Raw genomic sequence first — 26,270 nt, forward strand, 5'->3', positions numbered from 1 at the left:
TCCCGCTTCAACTGGTCGAAGCAGCTCTGACTGCACAGATAATGACAGTTTTGGAGTTTGTGTTTATTTCCATGGCACACTCCCGTATTATATTAACTTTAATTATTGATGAAATAAAGATATATCGCCAAGCTGTGATCTGTTTGTGTGTTATTTTTTCTGACCACCAGTTCAGTGTCTGTCTGCTCGGCATCTATCTTCACCTGATTTCCATGCTACACACTAGAAACTGACATGACCACACGTGCCACTCCCTAAGCTGAGACTGACTGGTCATGTTTTTATTAGCAGTGTAGAAAATGGGCAAACAGCTCTCAGAGAGAATGGGCTGTCACATCCACTTGTTTTTTTTTAATAAAAATCGCAGAATTTGCCGTCATATAAATCGTACAGGCTGACATCACGATTCCGATATGACTAATCGTGCAGCACTAATGTGTATATACTTTTATGTGAATACAGGGATGTTTGTTGAGGGTCAGGGTGGTGTTGGGGATTGGGAGGGGTGGTTGTGAGGTTTAAATTTTTTAATGATTCCATATATACATATATATGTTTTGTAGGAATCAAAGAAAAAAAAATGAATAGATGGGATTGAAGTATTTTTACGAAGAAAAAGTTACACGCATCAGCTTTAATAAAGTAGGAAGCTCACCTTTCTCTGTGGCATCCAACCCACGTCCCCTCCCTCTCCCTGTTCTTTCCACTCGAGATTCATTCCTGTTGTCCAATCTGGTGTCAGTCCGCACTTCCTCCCTTCCATGACCTCTTCCATAATTTCTTTGCTCCTGGGCCACCATTTCGTCCTTTCTATGCGTTTCATTTCTTTCTCTCTCTCTTTCCCTCTCTCGATCTCTCTCTCTGTCCCGCTCTCTACGCTCCAGGGATTCTCGTCCGGAGCGGTCTCGCGTTTCAGTGGCACGGATCTCCCGAGTGTCTTTGACTTCTCCACGGTGCTGGCGCTCATCCCGGGCTTCTCGTCTATCCCGCTCATTGCGGCGGTCTCGGCTGTCTCTGGCATCACGATCATCACGTGAGGAATTCGGCTCGATCTCGTAGTCTCGCTCATTACGGCTGCTTTCCTTCTCGCGTTTCCCGCGGCTCTCTAAGAACAGAGGAAATGAAGTGAGCAAAATGGCTCTAAAAGTCTCTCAATTAACATATTATTCAATAGGGATGGGTCAGGATTTTTTTTTTTATACATTTAAAGAGGATGAATTTAGAGACAATTTTGGTCACTGTATGAAAGCGGATGAACATTTTTGCAGACAAACATATTTGGCAATTGTACCATATCTCATCAAATAAATATACGAAGACAAAGTGAAATATGTATATACATATATACATACACACACACACACAAACAAACAAACACACACAGGCTGCCAAAAGTTTGAAATAATGTACAGATTTTGCTCTTATGGAAATAAATTGATACTTTTATTCACCTAAAGTGACATTCAACTGTTCACAATGTATAGTCAGGACATTAATAACATGACAAATTTCTATTACAATTTGAAATTGTAAACTACTTAAACTACTTCAAAGAGTTCTCCTTAAAAAATCCTCCATGTGCAGCAATGACAGCTTTGCAGATACTTGGCAGCTGAATTTTTCTAGATACTCAAGTGACATTTCACCCCACACTTCCTGTAGCACTTGCCATTGATGTGGCTGTCTTGTCGGGCACTTCTCACGTAATTTACAGTTTAACTGATTCCACAAAAGCTCAATGGAGTTAAGATCCATAACACACTTCCAATTATCTGTTGTCCAATGACGGTTTCTTTACCCCCTCTTACATTTTCTTTTTGTTTTACGGTTTCAAAAGTGGCTTTTTCTTTGCAATTCTTCCCTTAAGGCCTGCACCCCTGAGTCTTCTCTTTACTGTTGTACATGAAACTGCTGTTGAGCTGGTAGAATTCAATGAAGCGGTCAGCTGAGGACATGTGAGGCATCCATTTCTCAAACTAGAGATGTACTTATCCTCTTGTTCAGTTGTACATCTGGCCCTTCCACATCTCTTTCTGTCCTTGTTAAAGCCAGTTGTCCTTTGTCTTGGAAGACTGTAGTTTACACATTTGTATGAAATCTTCTGTTTTTTGACAATTTCAAGCATTGTATAGCCTTCATTCCTCAAAACAATGATTGACTGATGAATGAACCAAATAGCTTTAAGCTGTGTCTTATATAATGGCAAGTGATTTTCTAGTACAAAATTTGCAATTTTGCATGATTACTCAAGGATAATGTGTTGGAGTTATGGCTGCTGGAAATGGGGCCTGTCTAGATTCGATAAAAAATTACTTTTTTCAAATAGTGATGGTGAGGTTTTTTTACATCAGTATCTGCAGAAGAACAAATTCAAAATGTATCAATTTTACATAAGTAATGTTCTGACTGAACTTTGTGATCAATTGAATGTCACTTTGATGAAGTATAAATTTCTTTCCGAAACAGCAAAATCTGAACATTATTCCAAACTTTTGGCCACCAGTCTACTGATATATATATATATATATATATATATATATATATATATATATATATATATATATATATATATATATATATATATATATATATATATACTATACATCATATATACACACACACACACACTAGGGCTGAAACATTTACCGGTAGTCGACATTATCAATCTAAAATTGTCAACAAATTTTTTTTGTTGTCAAACAGTCGTTTGATCTCATTTAACACAACATGAGATCTTTTGAAATGCTAATGATGACGTGGGAGAGCAGCTTTTAGAGCAAATATCTTGAATATGAATATATTTTTCTTTACTGCACTGGCAGAAGTATGAACAAATGAAAATATACACATCAAAATGCACTTATATTTAAGATGCCTTCTCTTAAAGTAAGTTCAAATATCTTATATGTTGCTTCTCAAGTAAACGTATCTTGTTTTAAGGATTTTTAGACGATGTTAAATGGAAAACAAGACTAAAACACTTGATAACAATAGGATTTTTTGCAGTGAAATTTTTAATTAAACAATAAAATTCCAAGTAGACCCCCCCTTTAATTCAATGATTGTCATTTAGGGGTATTTTTAAAAGATGATTTTGTCCTCTTTATTGTTAGTAAGCACATTTAATACAGTTAATAAAGTCAGGCACAAGCTGAATAGCCGGTTAAGAGCTAATGATTAATCGTTGCAATAATTGCCCGAATAATCTTTCTAATCATCAATAGATTAGTCGATTTATAATCGATAGAGAGAGAGCACATCCAGAAAGTATTCACAGCGCTTCACTTTTTCCACATTTTGTTGTTACAGCCTTATTCCAAAATGGATTCAATTCATTATTTTCCTTAAAATACTACAAACAATACCCCATAATGACCACGTGAAAGAAGTTTGTTAAAAATCTTTGTAAATTTATTACAAATTTTAAAAAAATGTAACAAATCACATGTACATAAGTATTCACATCCTTTGCTCAATACTTTGTTGAAGCGCCTTTGGCACCAATTACAGCTTCAAGCCTACAGCCTTTTTGTGAATGATGCTACAAGCTTGGCACACCTATTTTTGGGCAGTTTCTCCCATTCTTCTTTGCAGGACCTCTCAAGATACATCAGGTTATATGGGGCACGTCGGTGCACAGCCATTTTCAGATCTCTCCAGAGATGTTCAATCAGGTTCAAGTCTGGGCCACTCAAGGACAGAGTTGTCCCGTAACCACTCCTTTATCATCTTGGCTGTGTGTTTAGGGTCGTTGCCTGTTGGAAGACGAACCTTCCCCCAAGTCTGAGGTCCAGAGCACTCTGGAGCAGGTTTTCATCAAAGATGTCTCTGTACATTGCTGCATTCATCATTTCCTCGATCCTGACTAGTCTCCCAGTTCCTGTAGCTGAAAAACATCCCCACAGCATGATGCTGCCACCACCATTCTTCACTGTAGGGATGGTATTGGCCAGGAGATGAGAGCTGCTTGGTTTTCTCCAGACATGCCACTTGCCATTCAGGTCAAAGAGTTCAATCTCTGTTTCATCAGACCAGAGAATTTTGTTTCTCATGGTCTGAGAGTCTTTCAGGTGACTTTTGGCAAACTCCAGGCGGGCTGTCATGTGCCTTTTACTGAGGAGTGGCTTCCGTCTGGCCACTCTACCATACAGGCCTGATTGGTGGAGTGCTGCAGAGATGGTTGTTCTTCTGGAAGGTTCTCCTCTCTCCACAGAGAAATGCTGGAACTCTGTCAGAGTGACCATCGGGTTCTTGGTCACCTCCCTGACCAAGGCCCTTCTCCCCTGATTGCTCAGTTTGGCTAGGCGGCCAGCTCTAGGAAGAGTCCTGGTGGTTCCAAACTTCTTCCATTTATGGATGATGGAGGCCACTGTGCTCATTGGGACCTTCAATGCTGCAGACATTTTTCTGTACCCTTCCCCAGATCTGTGCCTCGATACAATTCTGTCTCGGGAGGTCTACAGACAATTCCTTGGACTTCATGGCTTGGTTTGTGCTCTGACATGCACTGTTAACTGTGGGACCTTATATAGACAGGTGTGTACCTTTCCAAATCATGTCCAATAGACAGGTGTGTGCCTTTCCAAATCATGTCCAATCAACTGAATTTACCACAGGTGGATTCCAAACAAGTTGTAGAAACATCTCAAGGATGATCATTGGAAACAGAATGAACATGAGCTCAATTTTGATTGTCATGGCAAAGGCTGTGAATACTTATGTGATTTTTTTTTTGTTTTTTTATTTTTTATAAATTTACAAAGATTTCAAACAAACTCCTTTCATGTTGTCATTATGGGGTATTGTTTGTAGAATTTTGAGGAAAATAATTAATCAATTTTGGAATAAGGCTGTAACATAACAATATCTGGAAAAATTAAGCACTGTGAATACTTTCCGGATGCACTGTATATGTGCACACATGCAAACATTAAACAAAATACAGCATAATGTATTTACCTAGTTCCTATTCAAAAGCTACAAAATAAAAATATGTTTTCAAAGATGATTTAAAAATGGCTAATGATGAAGCTGACCTCACATGGAAAGGGAGTCTGTTCCAGAGATTAGGACCTACCACAGAAAAGGCACGATCGCCCTTAGATCTATAATGACAACGAGGAACCCTGAAAAGAAGCTGAGTGTAGAGATGCAGAAACAAGGGAAATATGATCCCTCTTTCTTGAATCTGTTAAAAGAATAGCTGCCATGTTTGAACCAGCTGTAGGCAGGATAACGCAGTTTGAGGGAGACCAATGTATGAGTTACAAGTCTAACCTTGATAAAATTAGTAAGTGGATCACAATTTCCAGGTCTTTGTTAAAGAAAATGTTTTACTTTAGCGACAGATCTCAGGTGGAAAAAGCTACCCTTAACAACAGCACAGATCTGCTTATTGAAAGGTAATGAGTCTAAAATCACTCCAAGACCCCATACATCATCTTGTACATTTGACAACAGAGGACCTAACAAGGAAACCAAGCTAGGTAAGGAGGACATGGAGGAACCAAACATCAGAACTTCAGTTTTGCTTTCATTTGATTGTAAAAATTGTTTGCCAGCCAATGTTTAATATCTTTGAAGCAATTTAGAGCGTTATCAAATGAACACTTCTTGTCTACATTCACTGGGAAATAAAACTGAGAATCGTCAGCATAAGTGATAAGATACGCTGTACTTCTGGAAAATAGAGCTCAGAGGAAGCATATAGAGGGGAAAATAGTACGGGTCCTAAAATTGAGGGACACCACATGGTAATGGAGATGATATAGAGGAAAAAGTCCCTAAATTTACAGAAAACATTATTTTAGAAAGGAGGCAAACTGGAGATCTAAACCCTGGATGCCAACCATACACTCATAATTGAGAAGAATATTATGGTCGATAGTGTCAAACACAGCACTGAGATCTATTAAAACTAATACAACAGATGAACCTGAATCCATGGAGAGAAAAATATCATTAGTGACCTTCAGCAAGGCAGATTTGGTGTTGTGCAAGGGTCTGAAGCCAGACTGAAATGTATCTAAAATGTTAAATGTACTTACGGTAGATACAGAGGAGCAGAGTTGCAAATAAACAAATCTCTCCAAGATCTTGGAAATAAAAGGCAATTTGGAGATTGGTCTATAATTGTTGTGTATTGTCTGATCCAAAAAAGGGATCACATTAACAAGGATGTAGAATTACACGTTTAAAACTGCTTGGAACAACTCAATTTGCTAAGGAGCTGTTAATTATAGCTGTCACACTGGAACTGTTAGTCATGAAAACCTCTTTAAGAAGGCATGGAAAAAGAATATCCAGCTTGTAACTTAAGGGTGCACTCAGTATTGTTTATACATCAAGTTTTACTTTGCAATTTTGAAACATAAAATCATGAACACTCACATGAGATGAAGACTCATCATATCAGTAACCTTATAAACGGTTAAAAAAAAAAATGTATTTCACTGATGGTGGCTGCGATGTTCACATGACCAACCAAATACTACTCTCTTAATCTCAGTAACTAACTGTTATTGGAGACTTTCACTCATTAATTTAATTGTGGCTGACTTTGAATAGAATAAAAACAACTAGTGAATTTATATTTTATACAACAGCATCCACAACTGAAAACAACAATTAATTGGTCCACCTTTAAGACACCCCCACTGACTAGTCAGTTTTGAAAATACATAATTTTGCTCCAAATATAATTTTTTTCAGATCTGAAGTCCACAAAAGGGAGCACAACACAATAAAAAAAGCTTCATACAAACTAAAATGTAAAAAAATAAAACTCCTACACCAATTACTCTCTTATGACTCATGAAGATGTAGTTATGTAGAAATGTGTCTCTCACCATCTCTACGCTCATGGTGTCTCTCCTGCAGTGCAGGACTCCTGTCTCTCTCTCCTCTGCCCCTCTCCCTCTCTCTCCCCTGTGAGCGGTGCCTGATGCTGGGGCTGGACCTGCGGGGAGCAGGGCTCTGGGAGGGCTCTCTCTGGGGGGTGAGTGGAGAGCGGGAACGGCAGGAGGACTGTGTAGGAGGGGGTGAGGATGAGGAGGGAGGAGGAAGGTCTTGCGGATAAAGGGGAGAGATGGAACCATGTCTGCGGCGAGGGGAAGGGGAGTGTCTCTGTGCGGAGGAGCCAGAGTGTGAGGAGGGGGAGTGATGTTGTCGGGAGTGAGGAGAGGGGCTGCGGCGGTGATGGGGTGGAGTTCTAGACCTGCGACAGGGAAATATGTCATAATATTAACATAGATTGTTATCTGTCCCCATAAGATTGATGTATGTCCTCATAATCTCACTAGTATTTGTACTAGACTCAAGAGTTCCCAGACTTTTTGAACAATGAATTTCCATGACCTTTCAAGCTTTTAATTACTGGTAAAGGATTATTTTAAAATCATTATACAAAGATTGAGGTCAGATTTTAATTTATCTGTCATGTACTAATCTTCAGAATAAATAGATTTAAACAACTTTACTTGGTGTACAAATGACTCCAATTGGATCCTCCAGTGACAGTTTTCAAGGAATACTTGACATAAAAAACATCCTCATAATTTACTCACCCTCATGCCATTCCAGATGTGTATGACTTTCTACTGCAGAACACAAATTGAGATTTTCAGAATATTATCTCTGCTCTGTAGGTCCATACAATGCAAGTGAATGGTGATCAAAACTTTAAAGCATAAAATTAATCCATATGAGTCCACTGGTTTAATCAATGTTTTCTGAAGTGATCCAATTGATTTTGTGTGAGAACAGACCGAAATATTACTCCTTTTTCACTGTACATCTTGCCATTGCAGTCTCTAGTCACAATCATGATTACCAAGGAGACTGCTGAAGAGTCACAATTTATAGTGAAAGGAGTAACATTTTGGTCTTTTCACCTACAACTGATTGGATCGCTTCTGAAGATATTTAAACACTTGAGTCTTTTGATTTAATTTTATGCTGCCTTTGTGCTTTTTGGAGCTTCAAAGTTTTGGTCACCACTCACCTAAAAATCTTAGTTTGTGTTCTGCAGAAGAAAGTCATACACATCTGGGATGGCAAGAGGGGGAGTAAATGAGAGAATTTTCATTTTTGGGAGAACATTTCCTTTAAGCTAGCTTGTGGGAAAGTTTTACCCTACACAAGCTACACATAAGCGTAAGCTGAGCAAAACTAGATAAATATAGTATATAGTCTAAAGTCTCTCAACATAGTAAAATATTTGCAGGTAAACATGATCAAGTCGTATCACCGTCATTTTAACGACAGTATAATTGACATTGCTGTAGTATGTGGGACATTGTTTGTGGATTATGCTTATTTGTCACTTGATGTCAATATATTAGGTAAACTGCCTTGCTTTAACTAGGGAATGAGGACCATCAGTGCAATTAAAATTTCTTAGAGATTAGATAATAAAGTCTCTATCAATATTGGGTTAACATTACAGTTCTTCTCACCTCTGCTGTGAGGCTTGTTTATGGGAAGAGGGTTTCGGAGATGTGGACTTCCTTCTGGCTGGAGGTGATGCTTCCCTGGAAGGTGGGGAAATGCTTCCAGAACGTTCCTCTGATGTAATTGAGCGTTTGGCTTTATGTGAACTATCTGACCTGTCCCTGCAATTAAGGAGAGGACAGAGATTAGCTACAACACATTTGACTAAATATAGAATAATCAAGCTTTGGTATCACATGTAGATAAAACAGGAGTGAAAGTTATATCTGGACCATCACTAACATTCTCTAACATGGTACATAACTTTATTAATACGTTGCAAGCTTCTTATGATGGTGACCATACCTGCGCTTTTCTTTTTTTTCCTTGTGTTTCTCCATATCACGTCCTCTCTCTTTGCCTTCTTTAGGTTTGTCCTCAGATTTCTCCTTGTTTTTGTGTTTATTTTTGTGTTTCTTCCCAATAACTGGGTTCTCTGCGGGGACAGGTGGAGGAGGACTTGGCGTCCGAGGCCCTTTCCTTCTGCCATGGCCACTCTTAGATGATCTGGTCATAAATTAGATGGCAGTCAAGTATTTAACTTAAAGAAATCCTTTTAACTGTAAAGTGTATTAATTCTCAATATTTGGCAGACCAATAAAAACAATTCAGATTCAAAGCAACAGTGAAAAGTTAAGGCATAACTTTATTTTTTATATACAAGTTTATTTGACAGAAACAGATAATTTTCCTCACCTGCTGTCTGTCTCCTCTGCCCTGTTCTGGTCAGACACTGGAGAGGAGATGACTGAAGAACTGGAAGACTTCTTCTCTTTCTTTCTCGAATTTCCACCCTTCCCAGCAGCTTTATGTTTGGGCGAGCCGCTGGACTTACGGGACGAGGGTGACCCCCTAGAACTGGTGTGCTCAGGAGAAGCCTAAAACAAACACCAAGATTACATCAAAATAAAACAACAAAAATAATTGTCCTTATCAAAAGGCTACATAATAATACATTTTCCATCAATCGAGAATCATATTCAGAGGCAGATTGTTTTCCTACCCTGTCCTTGTAAGTACTACTGTTCCTTGTCTTGGAGACTTGTTCCTGCTGAGAATACATGCAATTAATCTCAGTGTTGATAAATTCAGTATATCAACTCACGTTTGTCTTTTTTAAATATGGTGTAATTGCAGTATTTTGGGCTATGTTCACACAAGCAGAAAAATATCTTTATTTTCAATTTTTTGGCCTATCCAAACCATACTCAAGGGTCATTTTTTGTAAATGCGTCTTTCATGTGTTTTTAAGTCTTCCATTGTGCGTGATGGGTTGTTTTGTCAAGTGTTGTGACGAGAAGACATGTAATGTGGTCCAAATAGCATAAATGATGCCAGGGCACTTTGAAGGGAAAACAATAATGTCAATTTAATGACAGTTCAGAATTACCGTTTTATTACACCTTTCTTCCCTCTGACAGCATAAGCTAAAGTCTATGAGGGGAAAAGGGCATAGGGATGATCACCTCTGAATAGGGCTGGGCGATATGGCCTAAAAATATCTTTATCTTTATAATATCTCCGATTTTATTTTTTTTAATTCGATTTACGATTTTTTCCCGATTTTCCCATCTACTTATTAAGGAAATCAATACGACAAACGGCAGACAACTTAAAGCAAATTTTGCTTTTATTTAATCAAAAGCAAGACAAATGTAACCCCCATTTCTGGGATGAAGTTTCTTGGGAACAAACTTCCCACTCTCACCGGTAGCCATGTTGTCGCTTGCTGTATGCTGTTGCCGTTTCGTGTGTGCTATGATGTTGTTGTTGTCGCTTGCCATAATGCTATGTGAAACTAATGCTACGGATGCTCCGGGGAGCCAAAAATGCACCATTACACAAAAACTCGATTTACTTATTTTTTAAATCGCCCGCAACAAAAAATTCGAATTAATTCATTGAATCGATTTTTCGCCCAGGCCTACCTCTGAATGTAATTCACCCATATGTCATGTATGTTACAGAGCAGCCAAAAGCAGTGCAAATCTCTTTTAGACATTCAGACATCAATTCAGACATTGGCTTTACTCACCTAGAGATATATAGAATAGGCACCCCCAACTATAATGTGTCCGTTGTAAACCCTTGCTGCAACAACCATTGCATTTGCCACACCTCTCGTTTTTTAAAATGTTTTTATAAGCCATTGTCTGTAGCAATGTGTTCATTTGGATACTGCCCTCATGAAAAATATCCATCTCTAAACTCTCAAGCATGGTGAACATACGCAAGTTTGCATCGTTACTATGACAACTAGTGTGGACAAGATAACCAAAGCGACTGCTGTCTGAACAGACATTTTTTTTAATCTGTCCACAAATAATCTGCAGTTTGAACAGTCAGTTGAGAAAAAAAATCAGATTTTTCCAGCAGTGTGAACAAATCCTTGAGGTCCTGCTTAATGTAAGTTTGTGCTGTACCTCTTTCTTGATAATGATCTCCTCTCGTTTGTCCATGTTTTCCTGCTCCAACTTCATCAGCTCCCGCTGAATCTTCTGCCTCTTCATCTCAAGAGATAACTCGTAATCGTAATCACCGTTATCGGAATCTAGTAACATCAATAATAAGAAAATAATTGCTGTGTGACAAGGAGGAGGGCATGGCCGGGCCATGATGGTGCACGGCCGGACCTGAATCAGCAGATCAGCGGGAGAGAGAGATAAAGGGGAGCCGGAGGCAACAGTTTGAGAGAGAGATGCAAGTGGCCGCATTGCATATGTGTCTGTGTTTATGTTTGTTTTAAATTAAGTTTGCCATTAACATTTTTTTACTGTTCAGCTGGTTCCCGCCTCCTCTTTGCCCCTCCTTAAACTGTTACATGCTGAAATAACATGGGACTGGGAGACAACAAAACATGATTTGTGATGAGAAGGATTTGTCTTCTAATCAGATACATTAAGTATTTTGGAGAATGTTTTACCTTCACGACTGGCCTCCCAATCTGCTGTCTCCTCCTCACTAGCTGGTGTGCGCTCCTTTGTGATTTTGATATCCTCTTTCTCTCTGTGTCTGCCTCGGGATGAATCTCGCTGCTAATAAGACACAAAAATGTGTTCAAAGGTAATTTTTTTCCATCAACGTTAAAGCATTTACCAAGAAGAATATTTTTGATTGACAGGTATTGTTTGGCATACATTTCTTGCATGCAAATCTGAGTTTTTGTCCAAACCAGTCAAACAACATTTTGTCCATCACTTGGTTCTATTTCTGTGCTGCTCCCAATTGTGAAATCTCATCTTTTGATTGGCTGTGGTTGTGTCCCACTGCACAGCAGTTTCATGTTCAGTGCAGACAGACATTACTTGTCGCTAGGGGTGGGCGATATCTTGATATTTAAAATATATCGAGATATTTTTTAAACACGATATGAATTTTGACATATCGTATATATCGATATATTGTTTATATTTAATTCTGATTTCGCCGATTTTTTTTTCTTAAATGTCGCAGAAGCACTTTGTTCTTATATATGCACTGCCTACCTTGAGTTGAGTTGTTTCATTTTGAATGAAAAGGCTATATGTATTTCTTCCTTTATTTTACAGTTAAATAATAACAAGCACTTTGTTCTTACGTGAACTGCCTACCTCTTTGCACTGTAATAAAAAAGGACTGTGGTATTTGGCATATTTGTTTTTGCAGTAGTTTTTTGGGGGGGTTATTTTTTCTGTAAAGATATCGAGATATATATTGTATATCGAGATATAGCAAAATATATCGAGATATATTTTTTGCTCCATATCGCCCAGCCCTACTTGTCGCTGAAATTATTTTTGCCTCGAGTCTGGTTTAAACAGTGTAAGTGATTATAGCAGTCATACTCTGGTTGTGGGTGAAGTTGGCTCTTCTGCGTCTCTTTTCTGAGTGTCACCATCTACATCCTGTCTCTTATTCTTCATCCTCTCCCGGAGATCCCCAGTGGGCCTCTCAGCTGACCTGTACACACACACACACACACACAGAGAGAGAGAGAGAGAGAGAGTCTAGCATTCAGCAAGGTATTTGATCAGTTATATTTCCAAAGCATTTGTTTACTAGAAACACACCTGTTGAATGTTCCAGAGAAGCCTTTTCCTCGTGATGTGGTTCCATGTGTGTATCTACACGTGTTGCCGTAACTGCAGTTCCCAGTCTTTAACCAGTTTCTACAATGAGTCTGTGAGAAGTGAGTAGGCCTGTTGAATTTCTACAAGCTCAATCTATTATACATTAGCACTTGGAAAGCGAATTAGATGATATCCAAATCTAGTGAGCTGCCAACCTGGGTGGGACATGTGACCAGTTTCACAATGTGACCAAAATCTTATATCACGATACGAGTAATATTATACCACTATAATGATATACAGTATATCAAGATACAGTAAAAAGTTTAATGGAAAATATGTAAAAATTGGTTATATATATATATATATATATATATATATATATACTGCGATGGACTGGCGACCTGTCCAGGGTGTCCCCCGCCTTTCGCCCAATGTTAGCTGGGATAGGCTCCAGCCCCCCGCGACCCTGTACACAGGATAAGCGGTTGACGATGGATGGATGGATATATATATATATAAATAAATACAATATATATATATAGAGATCCTCTGTCAGAAACGCTTGGTTTTGGTGCTGCTTCTTTAAGACTTGACAGTAAACACCACTGTTATGATTGGCTCTCTACTTGCCATCTCACTGCTCACCACTACAGGGTGGGCTACGGAAGTGATAAATTAAAGTATGCGTTGATGTGTTATCATGGAGGTGGGCAGATATCTACCAAAGTGTGACATCAAAACGTGGAGGAAGCAGAGAAAAAGTAGTTTTGGCAGCTTAGTTTAAACAATGTCCTCCTCACTGCACAAACAGCATTTGAGTACTGAAATAGATGTAATCTATTAACAAAAAAAATAAATAAAAAAAAGTTTAATTTGGCCGGATTAGAACCGGGAACTTTTATACTAGAAGCAAAAACTTTACCATACCACTCAGTCACCATGTATAACAACAAAATCCCCAGACCTACACTAACTACGTTTCCATCCAAGGATTTTTTGCAAAAATGTTTTAGCGCAACAAAATACAGCTGACACAAATGGCAACATAATATTTTTCCGTTTAACTCAAGCATCATAAACTATGTTGATATATCAAAAGTCACAAAAAACTGGGTTGGAAACACTTTTTGTCGATAAAATTGGCATTAAAGCAAAAATGTAGTGTCACATGACAGTTTGCCCCAATCGTTAGCCTGTGTTAATCATGACGACATTACGTGTACGTGATTATGGATTGATCTTTATGGCATATAGAGCCGATCTGCAAACGTGACACTTCCAGGAGAGCCAACACAAATATCTTGTGCACATTGAACAAATTAATGGCCACTGTTTGCGATTAATTTAATCGCGGTATCAATCCATTTAGTTATTAAAGTTTATTTTCCACACCATTCAAAAAATAGACGGCAGTCATGGAATCAGCCCACAAAACAGATCATTTCTGTGCACAAAGATGTTTTAAATAAAAAATAAATACACAATACTAGGAGAAAAGCATCAGTGCTTTTTTTTTTTTTTTTTTTTGGAACACTTACAGTTTTATTAAATTATTTAGTTTTACTTTTGAAAAAATGCCAGCAAAATTCTCTGCATTAAATAAAATAAATTACCAAACGAAAGAAGCATTAAATAAAAAATAAAAAAAATGTACCAAACGAAAAAAAATATATATTTTAGACCTATATTCTTTAAGCAAACGATTAAAGAATTAATTAATGGCAGTCTCAGAATGTTCTATACTTTTTTCCAAGACTATAAACTATCCAAACTATTTGTCCAATGCAGAGTTCACTTTCAGAAAACAAGCTTTTGAACATTTTAAAACGTTTAAATACTTTTAAAATACTTTAAATAATTGTTTTTCTTTAATAGCTGTGCACATAGCATATACACATCGATTGATGGTCCTTATACTCAGACAGAAATTTTCCCCCAATACATTTGATGGCAGGTTGCCAGCTTGAACAGGGCCATGATAATCTGCTTTGGGTCATAACCGGTGCCAACCTGCAATATGTGCAACATCAGGACCAATATTACATTCCAATCAGAGGGGCAACTGCTACCCTTTTGATTTCAATTCCCCCTCTTCTGATTGCTTTTATTTGTTAATTAAAATGACAGTAAGCTGACTAATTTCCATGAATTGTCTCAATAATCTCCCCATTTTACCCAAACTTCAGAGGGAAAAAAAAATAGGGAAATCTGGGAGGCGAATTAGCGATAAACACATTTCTGAATGGAAACGTCTTCAGGCCAGATTTCTTTTGCGCTAAACCAAAACGACTCGGTTACTAACGTAACCTCGGTTCCCTGAGAGAGGGAACGACTATTGCGTAAGTAGCTTACGCAATGGGAAAACTCCGTTTCTCGAGAAATATTGAAGTCTTTATGTAAAACGCATTGCAGCTGCACAGCAGACAGTGATGAGCGAAGCAGCTCGGTCATTGGCTGTGCTGCGGCAACTGCTCGAACCAATGACGGGGCGATTTAGAACGCGCCACCAATGGGGGCGCACCCGCTTTCGCGCGCTCATAGCCTGCTGAAATTAGCATATGAGGGCTATATAATGAGCATCCCGTCATTCCGGTTCTTTAGGTTCAATCGACTGAAGCGACTGACCAAGCACAGGCACGGCAGCTTACGCAATAGTCGTTCCCTCTCTCAGGGAACCGAGGTTACATTAGTAACCGAGTCGTTCCCTTATCGAGAGGTCTCTCCTATTGCGTAAGTAGCTTACGCTATGGGAACCCCATGTAAAACGCCGTGCGTGCTGACTTCGCTGTATAAAGCCAGAGGCTGGTGCCTGAGCCTTAAAGCAAAGTGATGTTCCACGAGCCGGCCAGAGGCGAAGCTATTTAGTGGGGTATGACAGGGCTCCTTACCTACAAGGTGGGGTGCTCCTTGTACAAACACAAACACATATCTTATGTACTGAGTTTTTATGTACTGGTACGCATAATAAACCCTCTAAGCCGGTCAGAGACGGACCTTATAAGGGAGGAGATAATGCCCTGCATGTACATACTCCAGTTCATTCCACAGTCAGACTGATAGAATGTTGGAATGTAGTGAGGGGACCTGTAGGTTATAAAACCTGATAAATGTCGAAGGCGAGGCCCAGCCTGCCGCCGCACAAATATCTTGAATGGGTATCCCACTCGACCATGCCCACGAGGAGGCCATGCTCCTCGTAGAGTGAGCTCTGACGCCTAAGGGGCATTGAAGGCCCTTGGCCTCATAAGCTAGCGCTATAGCATCCACTATCCAGCGCGATATTCGTTGCTTTGAGACAGCGAGACCCTTAGTTCGGCCGCCAAAGCATACGAATAATTGTTCCGTCTGTCTGAACAGGGCAGAACGTTCCAAATATACTCTGAGCGCCCTGACGGGGCAGAGTAAGTTTGCGTCGTCCTCGTCTGCTGAAGACGAAAGCGCTGCCAGAGATATCACCTGTGCTCTGAAGGGTGTAGAGAGCACCTTAGGAATGTACCCGTGCTTTGGCCTAAGGACAACTCTGCAGTCGTTAGGTCCAAATTCCAGGCAAGCAGCGCTTGATGACAGCGCTGCAGGTCGCCTACTCTTTTAACTGAAGCGAAGTGCCAGCAAGAGCGTGGTTTTGAGCGAGAGCTGCTTGAGGTGCACGGCTCGGAGAGGTTCGAACGGGGCACCTTTGAGTGCGTCCAGGACCGTGGCCAGGTCCCAGATCGGCACCGAAGGTGGGCGAGGAGGGTTCATCCTCCTAGCGCTCTTAGGAAACGAACAATCAGATTGTTCTTTCCCAATGAATGTCCTTTATCAGGATTGTGTGACGCTGCTATGGCAGCCACATAGACTTTGAGCGTGGAGGGTGTGCGGCCCGCCTCCACCAGCTCCTGCAAAAGGCAAGTACACTCGGTATCTTGCACGCTTTGGGGTTCAAGCTCTTGGTATCACACCAGTCACTGAACACTTTCCACTTTTGGGCATACAAGCGCTCGTAGAGGGGCTCGTGCCTCAGCAATGGTTTTCAGAACTCCACTGGGGAGGTTCTCGGGAACCCGTTGAGGGGCCATGCATGGAGGGCCCACAGATCGGGCGGGATGAAGAATCATCCCGCTGGCCTGTCCGAGGAGGTCTTGCCTCAGCGGAATCGGCCATGGGGCAGATTGCATCATCTGTACCAGCTCTGGAAACCACGTCTGGTTTTTCCAGAATGGGGCTACCAGGAGCACTGCACATTTCACCTCCCTGATCCGACTGATGACCTGAGGCAGCATCGTGATCGGGGGAAAAGCATACAAGGGGCGGCTCGGCCAGATTTGGGCGAGCGCGTCCGTGCTTTTTGAGAAGAGAGGGCAGTGTGCGTTTTCCTTGGAGGCGAAGAGGTCGACCTCTGCCTCGCCAAAGGTTCGCCATAACCACTGAACCGTCCGAGGGTGGAGAGCCCATTCTCCTGGGAGAACTTTGTCTCTGGATAGCATGTCCGCTCCTTGGTTCAGGACGCCTGGCACGTGCGCTGCTCTTAGCGAGCGCAGGTGGTGTTGTGACCATAGGATGAGCTCCCTGGCCATAGAGTGCAGGGAGCTCGACCTGAGTCCACCTTGGCGATTTATATACGAAACTACCGTCATGTTGTCCGTTCGGACCAGGACGTGTTCGCTTTGCAGGTACGGAAGCAGGGCTCTGAGAGCCAAGGCGACCGCTTTCATTTCCAGACAGTTTATATGTAGGCGCTTTTCCGGGTTTGACCAAAAACCGGAAACAGGCCTGCCCTCGTAAAGGGCCCCCCATCCTATTTTGGAGGCATCTGTCGTGATCATTTTTCTCCGCGTATTCACGCCCAGACTCACGCCGGTTTGATACCATTTTATGGCTTTCCAGGGCGTCAGGGCTTTTATACAGCCGTGATTCGCTCTGATCAAAAAGTGGCCTGAGCGCCACGCGTGAGTGGGGACGCGGCTCTTGAGCCAGCGCTGGAGAGGACGCATGTGCAACAATCCTAGCTGGAGTACAGCTGATGCCGAGGCCATGAGGCCGAGCATTCTTTGAAATCGTTTGACGGGGGCGTGCGCGCCCGTTTTGAACGATGTTGCAAGGCGTCGAATAGAGAGCGCGCGCTCTGATGAGAGGCGCGCTGTCATCTGCACTGAGTCTAGCACTATTCCCAGAAAAGAAATATTCTGGCTGGGGGATAGCACGCTCTTTGCAAAATTTATTCTCAGACCCAGGCATTGTAAATGGCTGATAGTCCAAGATCTGTGTGTCATTAACTGAACCTCTGATTGTGCTATGATTAGCCAATCGTCGAGGTAATTCAGTATCCGCACTCCCCGCTGTCTCAGGGGAGAAAGTGCTGCGTCCATACATTTGCGTCCGAAAGCGAATCTCAGAAAAGGCCTGTGATGAGGCGCTATCGGGATGTGAAAGTAAGCATCTTTCAGATCCACTGATAGAAATCAATCCCCGGGGCGAACTTGCGCGAGGATATGTTTGGTTGTTAACATTCTGAACGAGCGAATCATTAACGCTTTGTTCAGATGTCTGAGATCCAGGATGGGGCGAAGGCCACCGTCCTTTTTCGGGACGAGAAAATAGCGGCTGTAGAAACCGCACCGCTCAAAGAGGGAGGAACAGTTTCTATACGCCCTTCTCTATCAGTTTGAGCACCTCGGTGCGTAGAACATGTGACACATCTTTCCTCACTTTCGTCTCGACCACCGCTGAAAAGCGGGGTGGTCTGCGAGCGAATTGAAGTGAGTATCCGTGTTTTATTATGTTCAAAACCCATTTCGGCATGTCGGGGATTTTTTCCCAGGCTTCTGCTCGCACAGATATGGGCTGAATGCCGGCTGGGGGTGTGTCGTAGTGACGTATGGGCCCCGCCGGCAAATCGCTTTGTGCTAACACAGAATCTACAGCTCTTAGAGGCGCAGGTGCGCACTGAGCAGCTGTATTGAGTGCCGAGTGCAGAGGTGCGTGTGAGAGTACAGGCACATGCGCTATTTCCAAATGCCGACAGCATGAGTGCTTGAAACTGTATGAACAGTGTTTTGAAGTGGGGGTGCATTCATCATTATGGGCACGCGCGCCACGTTCATAAGCTTTCCGCATTTAGCGGGGAGTTTCTTAGCTCGCGCATTACATCTGTGATGTTTGCAGCATAGCTGTTTGAAACTGTGTGAGTAGCTGTGTGTAGGGGTGCGTGCAATGCAGCAGGCACACGCGCTACACTTATAGCACTTCCCGTTTTTACTGGGGAAGTGTTTATAACTGTGGGAACAGTGCTTGTGTGTAGCGGTGCATACATGACAATAGGCACACGATCTACATGTTTGGGACATCCAGCCTGAGCTGGGGAGGTGTTTGGCACTGTTTGGACAGTATTGATATGTGGGAATGCGCACTTTAGTGTGGACATGTGAACCCCTAGTGACACAGGCAGAAAATGACTCTTTTGGTGATTTCTGTGTGTCGCCGTAAAAACGGCGTTTGATTGCAGGTGAGCGAGTTTTATGACTGGCCCATTGACTGCTGTATAGACATTTCCAGGCGCCTGTAAGGGGACTGGGTAATGTTTTGAATGTTTGAGAGGAAGCAGTCCGGCATCTGCGAGACACGTACTTCCTCTTTTCCTTCCTGCTGCTAGGAAGACTTACGAATCTCCGAATTCAGGGTGATTCTGGGTCGAGGGCCTCGTTGCTCCTGCGGCTTTCTTCGGCCAGCGGAACGCGAGCGGCGTCGAGCGTCCTTCTCCGGTCTGCTCTTAGGCTGGGAGACGGGTGGCTCTGCCCTGGCTCGCTGCTGCTGCGGTTTTTGAGATGAGCTGGAGCGCTTAGGCAGGAAGTGATGCATAGCTTGCGAATATTTTCGTGCCGCAGTGAAGCGCTCCGTGAAATCTCTCACCGTAGATCCGAACAGGCTGCTCGGAGTGACAGGCGCGTCAAGGAAGGGTGCTTTATCCGCGTCCTTCATCTCCGTTAGCGTTAGCCACAGGTGGCGCTCAAGGACGACCAAGTTAGCCATGGCCCGGCCAATGGATTGGGCGGTGGCCTTTGTGGCTCGCAAAGCTACGTCCGTAGCGGTGCGCAGGTCCTTAAAAGCATCAGGTTCAGGTCCAGACTCGTCCATAGAACGGAGAAGTTTGGCTTGAAACACTTGTAGAACCGCCATCGAATGCAGCGCTGACGCAGCTTGACCGGCGGCGGCGTATGCGCGACCGGTGAGAGCTGATGTGGTTCTGCACGGCTTCGATGGGTGAGAAGCTCTGGTCTTCCATCCAGCGGTGGAGGGTGGGCATAGATGGTTGGCCACAGTCTCCTCTAGGGGCGGAGTTGCCTCGTAGCCTCTTTCTCTCGCGCCGTCCACTGAGGAAAGCGAGGAAGAGAAAGAAGGCTTTAGGCGAGCCGAGTGCGGGGCTTTCCACGACTTTGTGAGCTCGTCGTGCACCTCAGGGAAGAAAGGAGAGGGTCTCTGTCGGGGCCTGCCGGCGCCCTGCAGGAACCACTCGTCCAGCCGGCTGCGGGTGGGTTCTTCCGGAGAAGACCAGTCGAGCCCGAGGTCTTCCACGGCCTTGGACAGGATCACGGACGATCTCCGAAGTCCATACCGGTGCCCGCGCTCGTGTCCGCTGTTGTAGATGGCGCGGGGTCGAACGAGCCCGGCCAGTCGTCAGATGCAGCGTCAAGAGAGAGGCTGTCATCCTTTCGATCGTCGTCCCCCGATGCGCCGAACGAGACGAGACCCACCGCTTCGTTGGAGGGGTGCAGGCCCGCTCGTGAAATGGACCGGCTGTGGGGAGACATCTAGTAGCGGCGATGCATGCGGGGACTGAGCCGGCGTGACATCACCGAAGTTGGGGTGCTCTGGCAGCCTCTGTGAGCGGCGCTTTTTCTTGCGCGGCTCGAACAGAGGTGGCAGCACGGGGGCAGCTGGCTCGCTTGCGGTGAAAACGGCAAAGTGAGCGCGCAGCTCGGCGAGGCCCAAGGAGTCGCATTCAGGACATCCGCCCTGAATGAGTGCAGCTTCTGCATGGTCCAGACCCAGGCAGCGAGTGCAGAGGACGTGCCGATCTCCGTTGTGAAGAGGGCCTCTGCACGAGGCGCAGGCTGAAGGCATTTGCAACAATGCCTTGGAAAATCACTCTTTTAATTCTAAAAAGCGTTGCGGGGGCGAACGCTTGCAGAAGAAAAAGGATGTGCGATGCGCGCCGGATGGCGTAGCAGAAGGCTTTGAAGGCGGCTGAAGGTGCCGGCGTCCTCTCAGCAGTCCCGCTGTATGCGTGTCAACGGCGGCGAAAGACTCCAATAATCCGGAGGATCCAGCGAAGAGAAGGTCTTCGCTGAAGGAGATTAAATCTAAAGAACCGGAATGACGGGATGCTCATTATATAGCCCTCATATGCTAATTTCAGCAGGCTATGAGCATGCGAAAGCGGGGCGCGCCACCTAAATCGCCCCGTCATTGGTTCGAGCAGTTGCCGCAGCACAGCCAATGACCCAGCTGCTTCGCTCATCACTGTCTGCTGTGCAGCTGCAATGCGTTTTACATAAAGACTTCAATATTTCTCGAGAAACGGAGTTTTCCCATAGCGTAAGCTACTTACGCAATAGGAGAGACCTCTCGATAAGGGAACCTATGAGACAAAGTGGTTTTTTAGGCATGACGTCATCACGCACACCTTTTTATCAATAAAAGGCAATTTGAATGGAAACGGGCATAAGGCAGCAAATGTCGCAATTTTTTTTCCGCATTTTCACTTTATCGATAACAAAATAGCGCGAAAGGTGGATGGAGACTAGGCTAGTGGCCGTTATAAGGATAAAGCTATACAATACTGTTAAATATTTATTGGAGTGCTTGAATTGGTCCTCAAGAATGACTATAATTTATCAAAACAGTCCAAGATTATTTGAAATTACCAGTGAAAAACCTAATGAGAGACATCACAATCAGCGCACCACCCACCACTTTAAAAAATAAAAAAGTGACACCCATGATGATGCCCAAAAATTGTCTCACATTCTAAATATCTCGTTTCTCTCAGATCGCGTCTTTGATAATTAATACATTGTGATCGTTGCTCACGGGAGCGAGCTCTGATTTGCTACAATTTCGGGCTTTAGTCGGCGAGCGAAAATCGTGTAGTGTAAACTCGGCATTAGTAAGCAGCTCAAAAGATTTTGACACACAGTAGTATCCTTACCTCTGCTGCATTACTGGCCGTGCTGGGTCCAAGTCGCTCAAACACGCTGGGCCTGCGGGAGGGGGTGGTCGTGCTGCTGCTGCTGCTGCTGTCTGATATGGTCTTTGAATTCTCCACTGTAACTTTCCGCCTGATCTTGGACATTCTGCAGGGCTGCATTTAAAATATATCAAATCAATTTACTGTCACTACAAAATAACCGCAATTGTAAAATTTAGTGTAAACAGCTAATCAAAAGTAACCGTATTCCCTAACGAAATAAACAGCTAAAACCAGTCTAAACTTGTTGACTAATTTTAGCTGGTCTACAATTGTCTAAGCTGGTCTCCCAGCCATACAGTTTTTTTTATTATTATTATAAGCTGTTTTATACTGTCATTCATTTGCAGGCTGCCGTTGTTCTGTGCTGCGCGGCCTACACAGACAACATAAGCCTCGCTAACAAACCCGGCGCACTGTTGCAGAATATAAGCCTCCCAAAAACAAAACCAAGCGCTATACCCGAATATGAATGATACGTCGCGTCCAGTTTCACAGACTATTGGGAACGACCTCCTAATCACAATCAATAATCTTGCAAGCGAGGTTCCCTTCAGCCGCCTTCATGATGCTGGCGAGAGACACAGCGCAAACTCAACTACTTCCAGGGTGCTGATAGAAAAGGATTATGGGAAACTGGCGGTATTAACAGAATACGCTGTATTGTTTCACTAAATACCAGTTTGCTCGGATTTATAGTGTGGTACAAGGGGACCTAGAAAAAATAGCTTTTATCTGGTCACAAATTGTATCAAGATTAGAAAAAAAAATCATTTAATTTTTATGAATATTGATGGAAAAACATAAATTGTGCAAAAAGAAACAATAACGGAAGGTTGCTTTGATTAAATAAATAAATAAATGGTGGTGAGGGAGCCTTTTACCCCACATCTTAGGTAAAAGCACCCCAGATGGGTTAACATTATATTGTCTAAATATAGGTATAACAGTCATAGGACCAAAGTTGTGAACTTAAGGAAATACTTTTGAGGCAGCAAGATGCTGTTTACAAATGAAGATGCACTTAAACAAAATGGCCATTTCAAATAAGGGTTAAACATTTTCTGTTAATTTCAGTCACATTTGGAATTTCATAGCATCTATAAACCAATTTAACTCCATTGTGATTGGATCAGTCAATGTGAGCCCACTTTGAACATTTTTCATAACAAATCTATTCACCCCACTTAAACAATGTGTTTTATGGGTGGTCTTTAACAAAACGTTTGTTTGTTTGTTTGTTACCCCAAAAACTATACTTTCACTTATTGGACATTTATTTAAAAAAAAAAAAAAAACGTATTTAATCACCCTGAACAAAATTGAAGTTTTACATACACCTTAGCCAAATACATTTAAACTCACTTTTTTACAATTCCTGAAATTTAATCATAGAAAACATTAGTCTTAGGTCAGTTAGGATCACTATTTTAAGAATGTGAAATGAATAATAATCGAGAGAATTATTTATTTCAGCTTTTATTTATTTCATCACATTCCCAATGGGTCAGATGTTTACATACAATTTGGTAGTACTTGGTAGCATTGCCTTTAAATTGTTTATCTTGTGTCAAACAATTTGGGTAGCCTTCCACAAGCTTCTCACCATTTGCTGGAATTTTCAGAGTCAGGTTTGTAAGCCTCCTTGATTGCACAAGCTTTTTTTTAGAGGTCAGATTGAGGTCAGGGCTTTGTTATGGCCCCTCCAATACCTTGATTTTGTTGTTCTTAAGCCATTTTGCCACAACTTTGGAGGTATGGTGTCACACTTTGGTGTCATTGTCCATTTGGAAGACCCATTTGTGACAAAGCTTTAACATCATGGCTGATGTCTTGAGATGTTGCTTCAATAAATCCACATAATTTTCCTTCCTTGTGATTCACAGTTGGGATTGAGTTCTTCGGCTTGCAAGCCTCACCCTTTTTGCTCACTGGAATTGTGAGTCAGTTAAAAGTGAAACAGTATGCCTATAAACAATTGTTGGAAAAATTACTCATGCCATTCACAAAGTAGATGTCCTAAACTTCTTGACAAAACTATAGTTTGCTAATATGAAATTGGTGGAATGGTTAAAAAAAATTGTTTTAATGAATTAAGCCAAAGTGTATGTAAACTTTTGACTCCAACTGTAGTTCCAGGGCTTCTCATTAGCTACATACACTTGAAGCATTTATTTGTTATTTTTTTTAAAGAACATTAGAATGTGAAAGTGGAAATTTATGCTGCAATCCATTCAAATCAGAAAGACGGATTTTCCAACTTTCTACTTGGTAAAGTGTAATGGAACACCACTTGAAGTCAGAATTCCAACTTGGAAAGTTATGCGGAAATTCTGATTTCGCCGAGATGCAGGTGCGTCACGCCACACAAACATGTCGGCACCCAGTAAGATGTACAAAATAAGTTATAAACATTCACTTTTATTAAATAATAGTGATAAATCAGTCAAAGTTTCTACATTACATGATTTTATAGCTTGTTTGATCAACATAAGCAGAGACAGATGTTCAAAACATGGTCAAATATACTATCTCATACACCTGAAGCACACATTTTAGTGTTGCAGAATTGTTTATGAATTGGGTGGCTAGGAGACGTCTCTGGTTAACGTCAAACACCTGGTAAGCTAAGGGGAGCGTTACAGTTTCCGAGCACCTGGCAATGGAATTCATTTATTGTCGGAGATTGGGGATATCGGCTGCGTCCGAAACCAAAGGTAGTTGACTTGTTGCCTCGCTGTCCTGTCAGTCAATGACTCAACAGTCGTTTGCGTACGAAGTTACCTGCAGAAACTGGTTTCGGACAGGCTACTGAGGCAGCGTAACTTCAGATTTTTGCTAGGATACCAGCAAGTTAACGCCATCTGTTGTCCACTAAAGGTAACGCGTCTGCTTCGTTGTGGTTCAGTTGGACTTCTGTGTTGATCTAATGATCTAAATAATAATCAACAACAAATCCAAGAGAGTTTTTGGCGATAACCAAGTGTATATTTCTAGAAATGGAATCAAAAGTTGGAAAAGGTTAATACAAACCGCCCCCTATCCACGAAATAGTGAACTATATCGGGTGTCGGCCATTTTGTAGTGGTGTCGTAATTCATTCCCTACATCTCAACCCCCCTTTAAAAAAAAATACATTTATGCCAAACGTCCTTGTGTCAAGAACAAGAACAGTAAAACAAATACAACAATTATTAGATAAAAAACAAAAGCCAGGGGGAGAAAAAAAAATGCCCATCAAGACATAATTTAGAAGTTCTAGTCAACCAGAAAAAGTGACAATAGTGGATTCTTACCCATACATTTGCATTTGTGTATAAAAAATTTACCAAGTATAATAAAGAGATGAACAATGTACTGGATACGTGAATTTGCATTAACTGTAAAAAAAAATGTCAGTAATTTTAACAGTAAAATACTGTAAAAATGCTACAGAAATAAAATGTAAATTGATTAACAAATATTAACTGTAAAATATACAGTAAAATGTTTTAATATATTTTAAAAGACAATACAGTTGTTTTTACAATAAAATGATGTAAAAATTAAATTATTTCAATGTAAAAAGCAAGATTTTCCTGTATAATTAATGGTAAAAAGAACAAGAGAGTACATGTACTTTTTTTTTTTTACAGTAAATTATTATTAAAATTACAGTAAAAATCAGTAATAGGGAATTCCCACAATTCCCTGCGTGACCCATTACATTTAATTATAATTTATGGTAATAGTTATGTTTCATCATATTTTTAATATCAGTTACGTACACTGGGGTGTTCTGTGCTATATTTGATGTAGTTTAGTTCATGTTTACTGCAGTATTTAAATCTCACATGAGTTACCATGGTGTTTAGTGTGTGACACTGAGCACTGTCTCTACTAGTTTATTAGTCATTGCTCCTGGAAGAGCCACTATTGATGAATTTCATGTCATCATGTGCCCTTATGTAGTCACTTTTGTGATTAACAAATATCTTATAAAGTGAACAACAGATTTCTAAATTTTCTGAAGGCATGTTAATGAATTTTAATTACTGAAAGTTTTTTTTTTTTCACAGTGCCAGCATGTAAATTACAACCATTTTAAATTGTAAAATGTACAGGTTGTTCTGTAAAGTGGTTTACATTTTAACTGTATCTTTTACATAATTATTCTGGCAACCACAGCTGCCAGATTTTTTTTGTAAAAACAACAGGATTTTTTTTACAGTATAAAGAAAAATAATATTATAAGTGTTTATACATATTTTGACATTTGTTTTTTCTGAGAGATAGGTACATAGCTTGTTCCAAGAGGATTTAACACAAAGACATTCACTAAAAAGATGAACAATCGTCTCTTCTATGTCACAAAAAGTACATTTCTTCTCAATATTTTGAATATACTTATGGAGTCTGTTATTACAAGGGAAGCATCTATGTAATATTTTAAACGTGACTTATTTTATCTTATTTCTTAATAAATATTTATGGGGAAGAGACCAGACCAAATTCCAATTAAC

General features: G+C 41.4%; 1 protein-coding gene across 1 annotated transcript in view; it reads right to left on the reverse strand.

Annotated features, from left to right (window-relative positions):
• The window catches only part of zc3h13 (zinc finger CCCH-type containing 13), a 59,286-nt gene extending 36,930 nt beyond the window's left edge, over positions 1-22,356 (reverse strand). Inside the window, 12 exon segments of the mRNA XM_052127511.1 lie at positions 656-1,105; positions 6,849-7,216; positions 8,457-8,612; positions 8,797-8,997; positions 9,187-9,368; positions 9,494-9,538; positions 10,914-11,041; positions 11,414-11,525; positions 12,315-12,429; positions 12,540-12,649; positions 21,730-21,882; positions 22,231-22,356. Of these exon segments, the coding sequence (XP_051983471.1) occupies positions 656-1,105; positions 6,849-7,216; positions 8,457-8,612; positions 8,797-8,997; positions 9,187-9,368; positions 9,494-9,538; positions 10,914-11,041; positions 11,414-11,525; positions 12,315-12,429; positions 12,540-12,649; positions 21,730-21,873 (2,011 nt within the window). The 5' untranslated portion in view covers positions 21,874-21,882; positions 22,231-22,356.
• Positions 22,357-26,270: the final 3,914 nt, after the last annotated feature.

This window comes from Xyrauchen texanus, chromosome 5 (assembly GCF_025860055.1).
Source record: "Xyrauchen texanus isolate HMW12.3.18 chromosome 5, RBS_HiC_50CHRs, whole genome shotgun sequence".
In the NCBI taxonomy this organism is placed as follows: Eukaryota; Metazoa; Chordata; class Actinopteri; order Cypriniformes; family Catostomidae; genus Xyrauchen; species Xyrauchen texanus.